Source organism: Nicotiana sylvestris, chromosome 9 (assembly GCF_000393655.2).
Source record: "Nicotiana sylvestris chromosome 9, ASM39365v2, whole genome shotgun sequence".
NCBI lineage: Eukaryota > Viridiplantae > Streptophyta > Magnoliopsida > Solanales > Solanaceae > Nicotiana > Nicotiana sylvestris.
The window spans coordinates 161,915,738-161,934,792 of record NC_091065.1 but is presented as its reverse complement, the minus strand read 5'-3'; the positions used below and the strand labels follow the sequence as shown (position 1 = coordinate 161,934,792).

Sequence of the window (19,055 nt, the reverse complement as noted above, 5' to 3'; positions counted from 1 at the left end):
ACGCTAGTTGGTTTTATCTAACCGCTCACTATGACCACATCAAAGCCTCGTTATCTCTAATCCTACTTTTAAACCTGCCGTATTGATCTCTCATATACTTTAGGAGTGATGTTGTTCAACAATGACCTAAATATATATTCTTTCTCAAGCAACACATACTAAATAGGCACAGTCAATCAATGGCCATTCAACCAACTGAAATAAGCACGTAGTTGAACAAGTAGATAAATCCAAAGGTTAAATTATATTAAAACATAACAAGAATTCATCCTCCAAGAGGTTCCATCAAAACTATAGATAATAAATTATCTATTCATATAAGTATGTGAAAATACAATACTCCCATTCATAACCAACAATAAAAATAGGAAGAAGAAGGGGAAAAACTCGTAGTTGAAACTTCCTCCTTGCTTCTAGCGCGTTCTTGCCTCCAAGGGTGTTGTCTAACCCTAAAGTAGTGTCTCTTCCTTCAAAGTGGTGTTTTAGGATGTATTTATATGACCTAGGGTTGATGAAGGGCGGAATTCTTCAATCCAACTTCGGATGGGAGAGCTGGAATCTGCGTCTGCCTTTACGTCTAGACGCGGACTTTGATGCGGATCCAACTTTTGAGATTCTTCCATTTCGCGAAGCGCTCCGTGCCTTTGCTTCGCTTCTCTATTTTGTGCCTTAACTTTTCTCCTTTTTCGCGTCTGACTTCGTGCCACGCACGAGAATAGACGAGCTCCCAATCCTTTAATTTCTTCTTTTTGTGTCGAATTGTCATCTTTTGATCATTTATCATCCAAACTCATTCCTACACATAAGAAACACATAATGAGTATATTTCACTGCAAAAATTATGTAATCTCCTATGACTCACACAAAAATTAATATGCAAATATACTAAAAAATATGCACTTTTCATCATTTATCACTTTCCTATCCAAGAATCTATTGTTGAAATTACATAAGTTTGCAAAGAAAAGCTTTCACTATCCAAAGCTTACGGACAAAGCTTTCATATCCAAGAATCTATTGTTGAAATTATATAAGTTTGCAAAGAAAAGCTTTCACTATCCAAAGCTTACGGACAAAGCTTTCACTATCCAAGAATCTATTGTTGCTGCAATGTCTTGTCTCTCATTGGGGTTCATAATCATCCTATAAACACTTCATACCTTTGCTACGGGAACCCCTCCATAAGAAAATCAATAGTAGTTCCCCATTCAAAAATTTCATTGAAGTAATTTTGTACTTGTGGATTGCTTCAAGCTTTTCATACGACTTGTTCCGTGTTTTGTCGCAATTAACGTGTGTTAGAGGACTGTCAAGAGAATCGACTCAGGTATGTTAAGGCTATCTCTTCTTTCTTTTGGCATGATCCATACGAAACGAGAAAATGCATAATTCCCATAAATGACTCTACTCATAGAAATACTAGATATGCCTATGTTCTTTAATCCCCATGTGTCCTATTATTTTATCATCTGTTCATGAGTCTCAGAAAAAGCTACTACGAGATAAATACACAAGGAGGCACATTTTTTACCAACGTTCAACTAACCTGCCAAAAACTCAAAGTAAATGAAGTTTGATCTTTATAAATCCCTTATCAAGTTTCAATATAATTTAAGCACTTAAATTAACAAGTAGAGTGCAAATAATACAAGTATTATATGATAGAGTCCTAAAACATCTATGGGGTAAATTTATAAGCATGATTTATAGCTACCCATGGACTCTCATGACTTTGTGAATACGTAGCACCCACAATTAACAACAAATAGTAATTAAAACATCTATGGGGTAAATTTCCTTTTACAAGGTTAAGCAAGAGACTTACCTCATCCCCAAGCTCACTTTTTGGTCCATAAATTCGCTCTAAAAGCCCCAAGTCGATGCCGAACAATTCGAAACTAGTCAAATATTATTAAATTAATCAATATATACCCAAAAGTTCATAATTTAGCTTGTAGAGTCATAACACAACCCAAATTGGAAGATTCCTAAAATTTGCCTTCGGACCACGCCCAAATTCTAAAAAATTTCGAAGATAAATATTGCCATAGCCTCGCGAACCTAAATATATAATTTCTACTCAATTCCATAACCATTTTCGTGGTCAAATCCAATTTTTATCAAAGACTTAGGTTTTTCCACTAAACTTATAATTTCCACAATTTCTACGTTAAAATCTATCTATAATGCATGATTTAAACTCATATTATATAGAAATTACTTACCTCAAAGTGCTAGGTGAAAATCCCTTCTTAAAGAGCTCTAAATTTGACCAACAAGTGAAAGAAATGAAGAAATGAAGAAATGAGCCTAAGTCTTGACTTAAATGCACCCCTTCTACCTAGCGATTTTCCGCACTTGCGGAAGAATCTCCGCTTCTGTGGGACCGCTCCTGCGATCGATTGTCCGCATCTATGGAACACGCACGACCCACGACTAGTTGCACCTGTGGCCAAGTCCCGCATCTGCGAGCTCGCTTCTGCTGCTCGCCTCGCGCACCTACGACCATGGCCATGATGCCTCTCTCCGCATCAGCAGACCCCTTCATCGCAGAAGCTAGTTCGCATCTATGGACCTTGCCGACTCCCCTCCATTACACTTCTATGAACAAGACACCGCGCCTGCGGTGCCGCTCTTGGAGATGTTCCCACCGTAGGTGAGTACGCACCAGATGCAAGCCACTTTCAACTCTTCTCCAAAGAGCAATCAAGCTCTGTCGACCCTCCGAATCCTACACGGAGGCCCCGGGGCCTCGACCAAACATACCAACAAGTTCGTAAACATAAAACGGACTCGCTCGAAGCCTTGAAACACGTAAAACAACACCAAAACTAAGAATCACACCCCAAAACCAAATCGAATCAACTTATAAACTTCAAGTTTTTTTCCAACTTACTCCGAACGCGCCGAAACATACTTAGACTACTCGGAATGACACCAAATTTTGCGTACAAGTCATAAATCACCATACAGAACTATTCCCAGGCTCGGAATCCCAAACAGACCTTGATAATACCAAAATCCTACTCCAAACCAAACTTAAAGAACTTGAAAACCTTCAATGCGCCAACTTTCAACATTAAGCGCCAAAATGCTCCCAGGGTCATGAAACCCGATCCGAACACACTCCGAAGTCCAAAATTATTATACAAACCTATTGGGAACGTCAAATTCAGGTTCCGAGACCGTTTACTCAAAATGTTGACCCAAGTCAAATTTGGCCATTATGGGCCACTATTTAAGGAACTAAGTATTCCGATTTCAACCTGAACCCTTCCAAACCTATTAGTAAAGGCACATACGGGGATACTTAATTAGGGGAATAGTGATCTAAAAAAAACGACCGATCGAGTCGTTACAAGAAGTCTGGCCAAACATGTTAAAAGTGTCGAATAGATACAAGGGTTAGTTAATGTATTAAAATGAAAGTTGATGTCAACTTTACATGTTTAGCCAAACCAAAAAAGGTTTCAATAATGTTTGGTAAAAGAAAACTTAGAGCCCTTTTTGATTGACTTATTTTAAGTGTTTTTAAGCAAAAATAGCTTTTAAGCCATTTTGTAGTGTTTGGATGAAGTAAAGAAGTGCTTTTAAGTACTTGTGTTAAAGCTAAAATAACAAAAATAAGCCAAACGCCAAAAGTTAGAATTACTAAATTATAACTTATGCTTAACAGCTTGTTTGGATGGTTGTTACCCATTGTATCGTATTGTATTGTTATCACAAAACAATATTTGTTTTGATTGTTTCATTAAAATTGGTTGTATTGTATTGTTAAATTCATTGTTGTGAAAAGTCCCTTTTTTTAAACAACCGATTTGGCGTGGTAGGATTGTTTCCTATTTTTTTTTCAATTATGCCCTAACTTATTACTCCATAATTCTATTTTACCCTTTACCTTTTTTTAATTTTAATTTCAAATCTCCAACCTATAACCTACTTTGTTTTCGTCCCTTTTTTTTCGGAACTTCTGCCGCTTCCAACTCCAATGTCAAAAGTGTTTTGCCTTCCTTTGTTTTTTTTTCTCCTAACTTGATTTTAAGACCAATTCTAATTGTCTTTGTTCTTTTGTTCTGTCAATTCTCGTTCCTTTCTTTATCATAGTTCTTTAATATTTATTTTTTGTTTTATTATTATTATGATCTAGTTAGGAATGTAGTGTACTTATTATTATTTTTAATATTATTAACTTGTTCCACTAATTTTGTTAGAATTTTCATGAATTTAATTGCTTAATCTATTTATAAGATATATTTGGTGATAAATTAGTAGAAATAAATTTTCTTAAATTATTTTTATGTGTAATTATTGATAAATTTAATATTTAAATAATTGAGAGTATTTTAGTAAACTTTCAATTACAGTACGATACGATACAGTCAAACCAAATAGCAAAATGTTATTTAACAACAACAAACAATACAACCTATCCAACATTGTATTCACAAAACGATACAATGCAATACGATACAATACAATACAATACAATACGATACAATACAATACATTATAAAACGATGGATAACAATGATCCAAACATAGTGTAAAAGTCACTTAAAATAAGCCCACATAGCGCAAGTATAATAATAATAATAATAATAATAATAATAATAATAATAATAATAATAATAATAATAATTGTTGGAGCGCCAATTGCAAATTTCAAATTCGAACCTCACTGTCAACGTCTCCCATTTCCTCTATCTCTCTCTCTCTCGCAAGAAAGAACTCATCTACACCAGTAAATAACCACTAACAAGAAGTGCACCGGAAAAATTTCAAGATCTTGCATCACTTTCAATGGAGAAAAGACTTCGTTCTTCGCTCAAAACCTCAGCGCAAGAATTCCTCTCGTCAACGGCAAAATTAGGGTTTAATAAATCCATTAAATCCTCACTCAAAACCCTAATTCACACCCTCACTTCTTCGTCAGATCTCACTACTACTCTTCCTCTCGCCCTCCACCACTCAATCTCGCAGTCTATCAGGAAATACAAAACCCTAACTGATTCTAACTCTACCGACGATGCCGTTTTATCTCCTCAAACGCCGCCGACGAAACGGCTCCGTCGATCTGCGCGGAACAAGAGGAACGACGAAGAAGAAAACGAAGATAAAACGCAATTGCTCGTTGAAAATCTTCGTATTTATGCTTACATTTCGTTTTTATGTGTTTCTCATCCAAAAAAGGCCTTTTCTGATTCTGATTTATTGCCGGCGGTTCGAGAGTTACATGATAATTTGATTTTATTTGAGTCTGATTCTGTTTTGTTATCTGAAATTGCTAATTTATGTGAAGAGTGGTGGAAGGAGGATTTATGTGGGAAAGAAACCCTAATTTCTCAGTCATTGCCGTTTCTGTTGTCGAGGGCGTTGACGTTGAAGAAGAAAGTGTATGTGCATAGGGTTTATATGCTAAGAGAGGCGTTTACGTTGCTGGATTTCGAGGATGAGAGTATCGAGGATTTGAAGCATTTGATGATGCGTTGTGTGATTTCGCCTCTGTTTTTGAAGACGGAGGATGGGAAGAAATTTATCGCGTTTACATTTGGTTTGAGTGTGCAGGTTCTGAAAGAGGCATTGGCTATGCTTAAATCGCAGATCCCATTTGGGCGTAAGTCTGTGTTGGAGGCATATGGAGAGGTTCTTTTTCGGGCGTGGCAGGCAGCCGAAGGGCTGTCTAAGGATGAGATTGAGAACAACTTCTTGCAGGGGTTGATAGATAGCTGTATACATGCAAGTTCAGGGGAGCTTGCTGTGTCTATTAGAAGAGTTTTAGGGGGTTTTGTTAATCAGAGAACTACAGAGGGTGTTGAGAAGCTCCTTTTTCGTCTTGCCGAGCCCGTCATTTTCCGATCCTTGCAGGTACTGGTTATAGTTTAACTTCCCTATGACACCGTAAAACTTGTGTACCGTACTCGACTATTAACTTATCCGAATGATCCTAGATTTCCACTTGAAAAGTTTTCAGCTCTATGATTGCATTTTAGAGTATTCAGATGTAAGATGCCGTGCACCATTCATTCACGAGTTTCATTGGGTTTGAGTTTTGTAAAATGAAAACTTTGCCAGAATGCATTTAACTTTATGTATTTCTAATTTCTTAGTGGGATTGAAGCGCTTAATTGACAATTGCTGTCTTGTTTTCCAAAGAATTGCCATTTTCAAAGGTTTCAAATTGTATCCTTTGTTTCTTTGTTTGGCCTTTGCCCTTTAGGATCCAGTCACTTGAAATTTTAGTTCAATAATATCTAAAGAAACTACCGACGGTGCTGCTCATTATTTAGTTTCTTCTCCCAATATGCTAATTCTTTGATGCTTAATGTATTACCAGTGGGATGGATTAGAAAATTCGTAGCATATCTTGAGCTATACTAGTATTTTTCTTTTGACAGTCCAACTTTTTTATCCAGCACAAAGTTTTATGCCTATGAATAATTGAGACTCATAATACAACTGCTTTTCTGGTAGGTTGCAAACTCAAATGTCCGACAAAATTCATTGCACTTATTTCTTGACCTATTCCCTCTTGAAGATCCTGATGCGACAAAGGAGGGGAAAGACACACTCCTAGATAAACAGTTCTTTCTGCTGGACAAATTACTAATGGATGAGTGCCCTGATGTGCGGGCTGTAGCAGTTGAAGGTTGTTGCCGCATTCTTCATTTGTTTTGGGAAATTATCCCTTCACCAACAATCACTAAAACTCTTACCAAAATCTTTGATCATATGATACACGATGAATGCACTGAGGTTAGGTTGTCAACAGTAAATGCTATGATATACCTACTTGGAAACCCCCATTCTCACGAGGTCCTTAAAGTGCTTTTACCTAGAATGGGCAATTTGATTCTTGATACTTCTCCTCCAGTTCGTGCTGCAGTTGTAGATCTCCTTCTCACTTTAACTGATTTAAGAAATTTTCAGTTTCACAAGGTATGGTCTGAACTTTATAACCTAAAACATACACAAGCCCCGGATAATTGAAGTTTTCTACGTAAGTCAATTTAACTTTTTGTTATGCAGGTTGTGCATATAGACCTTTTGTTGTCTACACTTGCAAATGACCAACCAATGATTGGTCAAAAAATCACTAAGCTTCTCCTTCCTTCATACTTCCCCTCAAAAGTAAACCTGAGAGAAGCATGTAAGCGATGTGTCACACTTATAAAAAGGTGTCCTTTGGCTGGTGCAAGGTTCTGTGAATTTGCTGTGTCGGAAGGAATCTCGCTACAGTCATGGATAGAACTTTTGAAAATTCTTATCAGTTTGGTTGTATCACCTGGCAAGCTGGAGGAGGAGCAGATTGATGGTTCAATTATTGCAGCCTCCCACCTCTGTATCTATCTTGTACGTGATGGATCTTATCACACTAAACTTAAAGAGGAATTGTCTGGTGAAAGACTCAAGCGATTGTTTGGTGTTGCAACCTCAGCATGTGCCCAGGCCTCTGTCTGTAACATTATTTCAAGTATCTGTCCAGATGCAGTTGATGACCTTTTCGATGAATGCATGGCCTTGGTAACAAATTGCGGAGATTTATCCAATTCCTTAGAAAAGCAAGCTGAGGTGAGGTCTGTCCACAAGATGATGCTATCTTGCAGTTGGTTTGACGAGATGCTTGAAATTCTAGCTAGGCTTCTGCAAAGAACTGCCTCCCAATGCCACAAAAGATTTGGAACAGAACTGGTAAAATTCAGTGTTCCGTCAACTAAACGGGGGAATACTAAATCCTCCATCAAGCTCTCCTCTAAATCAAAGCATGTGAAGGAGAAAAAGATGTTCGGTAAGGTTAAATGTAGCTTCAAGGAAGAGTATGAAATCACTGTAGGAGTGGCTTGGCAGATAAAGGACCTCCTTTTATCTGAAAATACAAGAAATGCTATTCTATGCAGTGGAAGCTTAGAGACTATATTCCTTTCTTTGAAGGCCATATCTGAAGTTAGCATTCTACAATGTACACGATGTGATTATATGAGCTTGTCACCAATTTTGGCATACACAGCTCTTGCTTTTCACATGTCTTTTCAGGACAACAACTTAAGGGGAGACAAAAATGTCAATAAGAAGAAGCGTAGAACGGAATCTACTAATGAAGCATCAGAGGCGAGTTGTGCTTTTCTGTTGCTCTCTGCTTCAATGAAACTTTTAATAGATATGGTTCAAGAAATTAAAATCAGTATTTGCTCTTTTCTTTCCATTATTCTTTTATTCAGTACATAGTTCCATCTTGTGTTTCGTCTGTATTAAAGGGGTTCATATAATTGTACTGGGGCTTAAAGGATAAGTGGCACTGACTTTTTGCAGCATAAGTAATAGAGTAGATATTATTAGTTGGTGTTCAGATATATGCGACAGATCTCATATTTATGTTTCTATCAGCATTTCAATGAACTGTTTCTGGATGCAAAAATGTCCCTGTTTCAGTTATAGTTGATCACTTTCAGATTTAAGGTTTTCACTTAAGCTATCTATGCAGCATATTATTAATATTTTGAGAGTTAAAATATTGCTTTGAGTAATTGAACCGAAATATCATATTAATGCATAACTTCATTTATAGAATGCAATTCATGTTTATTGAGATTGTTTTGTTTCAAAGTTTTCTTCTTGGAGAAAGTCTTTCTGCGTAAGGTCAAAATATCTGTTGATTAGTTCATTACATACAACATTAGCAAGTTTATATTTCTTGCTCCATGTCCTTTGTTCATGAGAAAATCTATACTTAACACATAGAAATAACTTAACCTTACCTTTACATGTTGGTGATTTGATCTTCACACTTCTTTACTGGAAATGTTCGTCATATGCTTCGTTTGATCTTCCAGGAAACGGCATTGGAACTGACAATGGATCATCTTCTTGGCTGCACAAAGAAGCTATTCAGGATATCATCTAGTGAATTATCTGACCTTGGCGGTGATGGTTAGCTTTTCCTTTCCCCCTAGTTTTCGTGAGATGCAATTCAAAATAGAGTTTTTCTTTTTGTGCATGGGGCTTAGAATGTGATGAATAAATCTTCTGATATATTTGGTCTTGAAATTTTGTATATCTTTTGATCTCTCAATAATGTGTGCTTGTAGTTGTCAAAGCTGCCATTGGACCTTGATTATTACAATATATTTGGTGAACTTATTGGTGAATATTACATTAGGCTTAGTTTATGATAAAGAGTTTGAGTTGTCTTGTTTGATTTAGATAACCTCTATGGTAGGAAAGTCCCAATACTACAAAATGTTCGTAGTGTTTCTTAGTCCCACTATGATGTTCTTAGTGGACCAACATTCAGACTCTTACATTGGCCTTTCAGTATGCTAAAACTCTTAGCTTTCCTCAGATCAGAATGTGGCCCTGCATGAACATTTTAGTCTTAAACCACCTTATTTGCAAAATTGCTGTAGAACTTCAAATGTTATGTCTAAATTAACAATCCTTTTGGTAGTTTATTCTTTTATCCTCTTTTGGTCTATGCATGAACTGAATTGATCTTTGTATACAACATGTACCCAGGATCTGATTTTATGCATGAACTGAATTGATATTTTTATACAACATGTACCCAGGATCTGATTTTGCTAAACAACAGAGGACATTAAATGTGGTCAAGATGCTAACTGCAGTGCTGAAGTTCATTGCTGATGCTCTTACGATGGATCTTGTCCATAAAAGCCAGGAGGAATGCCTATCTTTTACTCTGGAATACATTAAATTTATCATCTCAAGTTTGAGGAAACATTCTGGTGAGGAGCTGCAATTTACGGAAGACATGTTGAAAGAGATATATCTCTGTCTGAAGAGTTCCTTCACATATGTAGCCAAGTTGGTGAATGTAGTGCTCAAGAGTTTTTCTGAAGCGTCACAACCCTTATTGGGAGCTTTTGACATCGCCAATGAACTGTTAAACCTCTACGTTTCGATTGAAGAGTACTTGGGCTATGGATATGCAGTTCGTCTTTTTCCTGCAGTCAAACCATGGGTTCCTGATTTAATTCTGGCATTAGGATCTTTAAACCTGATGAAGCAGATTCCTGTAGGCAAATCTGGTTCTTTTAATCCAAAAGATGATCTTCCATTATGGGTATCCACATTAGCAAGGACAGAGCTGGCTGAACAACAAGATATAAGTTCTGATGAGGAGCCTGATAGAATTTCTCAGATGGAGGGCTTCAAGACATTCAAGAAACTTGTAAACGTAATGGTTCAGCTGTTGAGAGCTAACCATAATGTGCTGGATGCAGTTGGGCTGACTTTATTGAACAATTTGCTGGTTGGGCTGAAAAGCAAGAATTTTGATATTGTGTTGGGGCTCTTGCATTTTGTGTGTGTTAAGCTAGTCAGACATGAGGAAAGAGAGTGGAAGGAACTTACATCAATGTTGACATCCCTCCGGCAGATCTACCCTCAACTGGAGTTGGAAACAGAATCATGTGACGGTGAGGATGCAAGGCAGGTGTTACAGAGTGCAAGGGCATTGGTTGAACCTGTTTGGAAATGTTATTTATCTGATGATGGGAGGAATTCCTTTGAAGAAGAGTAGGTTGCTTTCTCATCTTAAACACGACTTGTGGAAACTTCTTGCAACCGTGGGACATGAGAGCAATGGATGAGTGGACATTGGGCAACGGACAGTGGTCAGGCTGATAAAGGGAGAGCTTGATAGCTTTTTGAACAGCAGTACTGGATTTTGGTGTAAATCAACCAGATATATGTATATATGGATGTATTTATTCAGCTTGTGACAACACTAAAGCTATCAGCCTACTTGTCTCTGCCAAGACGAACATACTAACACAGCACCTCTTGAAGATTGCCGATGCAGGAATCATATCGTACATAAAGCGAGGGAAAATGTGCAGACCAATTAGCATGTTGCAAATCGGTCAAATTCAACCGGATGGGTTGTTTTTACCTTCAAGTGCGGTTGCCTGTGAGCCATTTGATATTTAGCTGATGCTGCGCTTTTGTCCATATTATGCGCTGGTAGAATTTGAGTGTTGCTTTTCCAGCAGATGGAAGGCAAAAAGAGCATTAAACGTATTTGCAAAAATGGTCACTGAAGCTGGATCATGTTACCAAAATGTCACAGGTTAAAGTATTTAGCTCATTGAGGCCTTACTATCTTGTGCAAGGTCAAAAAGGAAATGAGTAGCAAGATGAAGAGCTCATTGAAACTCTTTAGTTTGTGTCTTTATAAAAGGACGTTTATGTCTACTGCCATGGCTATTTTCACATTAGCTGATAACTTAGGGGTCGTTTGGTTGGAATACAATTTATACCGGTATAAGTTATGTCTGTATAAGTTATATTGGGATAACTTATGCTGGGATTGTTGTTTATTCATTGTTTGGTATGTTGTATTAAGAATGACAATTGCATAATTTCTAAGAAGAAGGTATAAGTTATACCGGTGCTAATTACCCTACCTTCTATAAGGTATAAGTTATCCCAGTGTTAAAATTAACACCAGGATAACTTATACCTGATTTGCTAACCAAACAGAGTATTAAGATGGTATTAAATTTTTATACCACCTTTATACCTTCTTATACCTCATACCAAACGACCCCTTAGGGTGTGTTTGGTATGAAGGAAAACTTTTCCGTAAAATGTTTTTCAATTTTCCATGTTTGGTTGGCTTAAATGTTTTCCAAACATTTTCCTCATCAATTTATTTCCCTCCACTTGGAGTAAATCTAAAATTCTTTTTCAACCTTCCCCACTCTATTTCCCATCTCCACCAACCCCACCCTACTCCCACTCTCTACACCCACCCTGAATAGAAATATTATTAAGAGTACTTTCTTTTCATGTTGTATATACGGTACTTTCTTTTTTGTTTCAACAAAAGGAGTAGTTTGTTTTCCTAATGTAAAAAAGTTATTTCTTCCATTTCAACAAAAAAGTACTTTCTTTTCATGATGTATAAAACATATTTTCTTTTCAAGATGTAGAAAAAATATTTTCTTTCAATTCAACAAAATGAGTACTTTCTTTTATGTTGTAGAAGGAGTAGGGTTGGGCATAATTTGGTAAATACCGAATTACCGTACCGAAACCAAAAATTTTGGTATTTGTATACGGTGTTTTGGTATTTGGTATGATATTTGGTTTAAGTTTTTAAAAAATTGGTATTAGGTATGGTATTTGGTATTTTAAAATAAAATATCGAAATACCGATACCATACCGAAATATATATTATATTACACAAAACACATATTATCAATTATAACATAAATAAAAAAAATCTAAAATTTTACTTTCCTTTATTCTCAAAGTTCATCAATTAACTCTAAACAAGTAACAAGACATTTCTAATGATCAAATATTATTTTATGTACAATTTTCTCTATTTGGGTCGATATTTGCTAGTTTTGGGCAAAACTTTTGTCAACAAACATTTTTAGTTTTGTATTTTTGAGTACTTTAATTAAGAATATTGGAGTGTATGGCTCTATGCACTAGTTAGTATTCCAACCGAATAAACCGAAACCGAAAGGAGAAAAATCGAACCATACCGAATTTAATTAGGTACGGTATTGGTATAGGATTTTAAGAAACCGAATACCGAAAATACCAAACCGAAATGTCTAAATACCGTACCGATCGACGAACACCCTAGTTTATTTTTCAATAAAAAGAATATTTTCTTTTTAGTTATGGAGAACAAATTTCAACATTATTTTTGCGTGAAAAAGTAAAGCAGCACATTAGTTTCTTTGGATTTTTAAAAGAATAATTAAATTCTTGAAGAAAATAGAGTAGTGAAAATGTTGGGTATCTGGATTTGGGGGGGGGGGGAGGTGAGGGGTGAAGCACAGAAAACATGGGGATTTGAGGAGAGTAGCATACAAATTTATTTTTCTAAAAAATAAAATATGTTCCACTCTTTAACCAAACACTAGAAAATATTTTTCGGAAAAATATTTTCACTTACCAACCAAACTAGAGAAAATAAGTGATAAAACCATTCATTTTTCAGGAAAATATTTTCTATTTTCCATGGAAAAAATTTTCCTTCGTACAAACACACCCTTAGTGTAACATTTCTTTTTCAATTCACATAAACTTAGTTAAAACATGTGTATAAAAATACACAGTTGAGGGTTTTGTGCTACATTTAAGAACCACAAAGTAGTGCGGTATATGTTTTCGCTTATATAACACTATTATTATTCGGAGAGTCAAACATATCTCTCTTTAATTACAATTTTTTATTTAGTACAATATCAATTATATAGTTTTTTAAATAATATGGTCTGACCCTTCTTTGTACCCTGCGCATAACAAGAGTTTAGTGCATCAGACTGCCATTTTAATTTTTTAAATATAATTTTATTCAAAATGATGTTTGAATTGAAATTGAAAATTAAAATATTCAACTCTTTTATTCCAAACACCTCTATTTCTTTTGAAACGGAGGAAGTAGTATTTATTCATTTTAATTTAATAAACAAAAGAAATAAATTACGAAATCCTAAAAAATGACATGGACGGTCAATAGTTGATGTTGGCGAGCATAACGGGTCACGTTTCTTGCGCTCATCAGCCTGTTTTCTTGGCCACCACGAAAACCCAAGCCTCAATATTTTGTTGCGCTTTGTCCTCCTCAATTCCATTTCGCTACACCAATATTCTCTCTCTAGACTTGAATTTTCACTTTGCAGTGAAAGAAAGATGAGCAAAGGACCTGGACTATTCTCTGATATTGGCAAAAAGGCCAAAGGTAACTGTTTTTTTCTTTCATTTTTATTGCCATGTTTGTATTAAAATAATGAAGCTGGTGAATAATGAAGTCAAATGTTGTGTTGTTTTAATTGATAGATCTACTGACGAAGGACTATATCTCTGATCAAAAGTTGTCTATTTCCACTTACAGTGACACAGGAGTGGTACGAGTTCTCGTTCAATTTTGAGCGCTATTTGTTTTTTTTATTTTCTTCCTATTTGCATTTTTAATTCTAGTATTTCTCTTAGTTTCCATGTCCTTTTGGAGTTTTATTCGCCTTTATTGAGTCGAGTGCTTTTTAATGCTTTGATTTGCCGTTGGAGCATTTTTTTCTAGATTCAAGGCTTTTGCTCCTTTTTATTAAGCAGCGAATTTCTGTTTCAGATGTGTAAATATTAGTCTCTTAATCTCTGATTTTGTTTATGAATTAATTGAGCTATTATGAGAAAACAGTTGTACATTAATTTAATGTCAGAGCTTTGGTTTACATCAGCATCTATTTTGTTCTGTCTCGTTGTGTTATTTCCCTGCTTTTGGTACTGATATTGCCAAAAGATAAGTCATTATGCCATATCATAATTGGTATAAGTACAAAGCGTTGTATATTCTGCACTTAAACTCAGTAAAGAAAAAACAATATCAGGAAATGCTGTTTAGCAAGACTAGCAAAATCAATCTCCTTCACCAGGAAACCAGAGGCGGATACAGGATTTGAACATTGTAGGTTCGAGTTCGAGATTCTACCACACTGCATTTCATTTACTGGTTCGGAATCTACTATTTGTATTTATTTAGTAGATTTCATTTACTGGGTTCGGAATCTACTATTTGTTCATTTGTACTATTTGTACTCATCTGAACCCATAAGTAATGAGCTAGATCTGCCCCTGCAGGAAACTGATCTAGGAGAGACGTGTCTGTCAAAATGAATTGAATTCTAGTTTCCTGTTCTGGTGAGGATATCACTGATTCTATCAAAGAGGAGCAGTTCTCCATCTGATTAGAGACAGATTGATTAGATATATACTATACCTTTGAATCTGAATTATCTAAGCTTCGATCGTTCTCTTTGATTCACCTCGAGAAATGATCACACTTCATCTCAATGTCAGGTCTCAACATTTCTATTCATTTGTTGGAATTAGTTTTGACTAGTGGTGGCAAAATGGATTAAAAAACAATAGTTATCCACCCATATTATCTACTAAAAAATAGGTTAAATAATGAACTTTTTAGAAACAGGTCAAATATGGATAGGAGCCATATGATCCACTTAGAAAAGGGATAACCAATGGATAACTAATAAGTTTAACTTTTACATTTGTAAAGACTCAAATTGGGAGTTCCTCAAGTTTGGGAGACTAAGAAATCTCCCAAAAGTGATCATATTCAAGAAGCCATGAATAATATGGATATTCATATTATCCACCGGTTAACCCATTTTTTATCCGCATTAAATATAAGTCGGGCCGGATAATTTTTCTGTTTCTGCATTACCCATTTTCAACCCGCTTATATCCAACCCGACCTGCCCATTTGCCACCCCTAGCTTTGACGTTACATAGGATGCTTTTCTCGTCACTTTTGGTGAATCAAGCAGCTAATACTCACTGTACACTTAAAACTTGTAAAAGCGGAGAGTTAGATCATTGTTTTGTGCCATATGTTGGAACAATAAACTTGGCAACGATTTTCAACTTTTCATTCACTAAACTTCACATGCCGGAAGCATTAACAAGTTAATGCTGTTTAACTTCAAAACTGAGACAAAGAGCTCGAAAACTTTGATGTGTTTTTTGCTCGATGTTTAGTCGTCCTTGTTTGAAGAGACACAGAATATTTTGAATCTTCTCTTCATTGTTTATTTACCATATCTATGTTGGGTACATTAGTGTTAAGATTGCTCTTGCATGTCCTAGCAAAATCACTCTCCATCACCCAGAAACTGATCTTGGGAGAGACGGTTCTGTCAAAATGAATTGAATTCTAGTTTCTTGTTTTTGGAGGACACCACTAATTCTATCAAAGTTTAGCGATTCTCAATTCAATTACAGACAGATTATTAGATTCATGCTGTATCTTTGAATCTGAATCATATCTTTGTTTCTCATCTTCATTGCTTATCTGTAATATCTTTGCTGGGTGCATTTGCATTAATGATTGAAGTTAAACTCATTCGTTTGTGTTTCTAAGAGGAACTGACATTTTGTGGGAATGTGTTGAAGTCATCCAATTTGACTTGCGTACATGGAGAAATTGTGGATTTATATAAGATCTTTTTTTTATCAGTAATTAAGTATACATTTATATAAAAATTTTCTTGATAATCAAAAAATCCCAGATTTTTCCTGATAACCGGGAAATCCCCTGTGGGTTAGCTGCCCAAATCCCAGGTTGTCTATATGTTCAAAACTCAGGGGAATATGGGCCTGACCTCTATCCATCTCCCACTTAAATACCATGCTTGGGTTAGCGACAAGGTTTGGAGTCCTGCCATGCGCCCTACGACATGTCCGTGCAGTTTCTTGAAAAACATGATCTTGAAATATTGGGCAAATTCCTGCTAAAAAATTAACAAGTAAAGATACTGCAAGAAACATATGGAAGAAGCTTCTCCATTAAAGTCATGATGATTTTTTAAAGTGCAAATGCCTTAATAAGTGTTTTGTCGTTAGGTTCATGCCTTATGTTTGATTGACCTGTTACGTTATTTTCCATAACATTCTTTTTTACTTTGTTATGCCTTATAAAGTTTCAGCTCCTTTTCTTAATGTGCAAAAGCTTTCTTCTAATTAAGTTCTTATATCACTAGATCTATGGCAATTGAATTTCATCTCTAATAGGCCTTTTTAATGTAGGCCCTTACATCAACTACAGTGAAGAAAGGAGGGCTCTCAACTGGAGATGTAGCAGCTCAGTACAAATATAAGAACACTTTGATTGATGTGAAAGTTGATACAGGATCAAACGTGGGTTGCTTACACCTTGGTCTTCTTAATCACGTCTGTTTTTGTTGGATATCCTTCACATTTCTATCTCCCTGCAGATCTTGACAACTCTTACTTTAACTGACATTGTCCCATCAACAAAAACCATTGCCTCTATGAAATTCCCTGACTACAGTTCTGGCAAGGTAAGATCTTTTCATCTGTTTTCGGCTCATGGCTTTGGTCCATTGCTGAAAATGATAAGAGTTTCCCCTTCTCTAAACTTGCCTTTGCTTTCTTTTGCAGCTAGAGGCTCAGTATTTTCACCATCATGCAACTGTCACCACAGCTGTTGCTCTGAAGCAATCCCCTGCAGTTGATCTTTCAATCACACTTGGTACTCCAACTTTTGCTCTTGGTGCAGAGGCGGGTTATGAGACTGCAACTGGTAAACTGACAAAGTATACTGCTGGTATTAGCGTGAGAAAACCAGATTCCTGTGCTGCTATAATCTTGTAAGTTTCAATGTTAAAAGTCTCTTAACTTCTGCAATTCGAAAGCAGAAATGATAAAAAGATCAGAGTTTTTGATACTTGTTCTTTTCTGGCCTCAGAGGGGACAAAGGGGACACAATTAAGGCATCATACATACATCATCTTGATGCATTGAAGAGGACTGCTGCTGTAGGTGAAATCACTAGGAGGTTCTCCACAAATGAGAACACATTTACAGTTGGAGGGTCCTATGCTGTTGATAACCTGACAATTTTGAAACTCAAACTCAATAATCATGGAAATTTGGGGGCTCTCTTGCAGCATGAGGTGATTCCAAAGTCGTTACTGACCATTTCTAGTGAGTTTGACACCAAGGCCCTGGATAAGACTCCCAGGTTTGGCGTGGCCCTAGCTCTTAAGCCTTGATAGCATTTTCGTAGCCTGCATCCTTGAACTCACACTGAGGAAATTTTTGGAGTATCACGTGAAGGAGGCACTCAATAAGTAGTTCAAACACATTTTTTTTTTCCAGAATGGATCAACTGCGAATGGTGGTTTCCAAAGTTGGACCAACCTGTGGAATTTCACTGTTTTCTATTGTCTTTCTCCTACTTTCCCCTGTTTTGAGGAAGTCTACAAAAGCAATTTTTCATGGCAAATCTAGAACTTGGTAGTTTTAACCTGTGTAAGAGTTTTCTCTCTCTTTTATCTGGGCGATGCAATAGTTATCTAATTGCAGCAATTGCTTTAATTAACCCCCTTGGTTATCTAAAAACTAGTACATTTATCCGCGCTTCTCGCGGTAAGTTAGTGAATTAAGAAAAGAAAATTTTAATAACACAAATTTAGATAGAAGAGATAAAATATTTATTTGCTTGGAGACAAAACTTTTTTCCTCTACTAACAGAAAGTATAAAGAAAGAAAAAAAAAATGAATTATCCAGTAAGTTGATCCATAGAAATCGATCAAAAGGAAAAGAAAATTATTTTTCTTTTGGATTGAATGCTGCTCCTATCAAGGAATATATGTCAGATCCTATTTTGATATTATTTGCTTTCACTGAGCCATGTTATATATTTACTATTATTTAGCCAAGGTTTTAGGTAAGATGAACTGTGACCTTCTTGATGCACTATGATATATGGTATAATCTCAAATATCTCGCTTCAAAGGTTACTAAGGTTATTTTAATCCTATTATCAAAAGAGAAAAGGAAATCATTTTGTTTAAATCAAGTGAAACAACAACAACAATAACAATAAAAAAGAAAAACAACACTTATAACTATGATATTATAAGTATTTAAATCAGAAAATCACCGGAGAATTGCTTATCATGAATACCATAATTAGAGGACTGACATAAATTAATAAAATACTTCTAGTTCAATCACTTTAGTCGTCAAATTTTACGATAAGTTAGGAAATGTAATAGAGATTTTCTTTTAAATCTTGGATCAATGCTCTCATATTCATACAGATGAGTAGACATGAAGCATACCAAACAAACAACAACAATAACAACAAACCCAGTTTGATCCCAATATGTGGGGTCTGGGGAGGGTAATCTGTACGCAGACCTTACCCCTACCTAATGCAGGTAGAGAGGATGTTTCCAATAGACCCTCGGCAAGAAGGGCAAGAAGAGGAAGAGGGAAACAAGGAAGGAAAAAGATGGAAGAGAAAAAGGGGAGATAAAGGATAAGTAGTATCAAATAATAGCAAGGGAATACAATACCTAAGGCGAACAAAATCACATATCGTAACAAAAATCTAAGAATATGAAGGGACATGCACGCTACTAAGCCTATCGGTAAACACTATAAACTACCTACTAACCTTCTACCTTAATCCTCGACCTCCACACCCTCCTATCAAGGTTCATGTCCTCAGTGAGCTGAAGCAGC

General features: G+C 36.0%; 2 protein-coding genes across 2 annotated transcripts; both read left to right on the top strand.

The window, feature by feature from the left end:
- The first annotated feature begins 4,686 nt into the window (after nt 1-4,686).
- LOC104247622 (uncharacterized) lies at nt 4,687-11,426 on the top strand. Its single transcript, XM_009803688.2, has 5 exons — nt 4,687-5,865; nt 6,472-6,936; nt 7,027-8,106; nt 8,829-8,925; nt 9,564-11,426. The coding sequence occupies exons 1-5, from the start codon at nt 4,801-4,803 to the stop codon at nt 10,535-10,537; spliced, it is 3,681 nt and encodes a 1,226-aa protein (XP_009801990.1). The 5' UTR covers nt 4,687-4,800; the 3' UTR covers nt 10,538-11,426.
- A 2,104-nt stretch (nt 11,427-13,530) lies between these two features.
- On the top strand, nt 13,531-17,837 carry LOC104247630 (mitochondrial outer membrane protein porin 2-like). Its single transcript, XM_009803695.2, has 6 exons — nt 13,531-13,724; nt 13,823-13,890; nt 16,586-16,696; nt 16,774-16,860; nt 16,961-17,169; nt 17,268-17,837. Exons 1-6 carry the CDS (start codon nt 13,676-13,678, stop codon nt 17,572-17,574), a joined length of 831 nt encoding a protein of 276 aa, XP_009801997.1. The 5' UTR covers nt 13,531-13,675; the 3' UTR covers nt 17,575-17,837.
- Nucleotides 17,838-19,055: the final 1,218 nt, after the last annotated feature.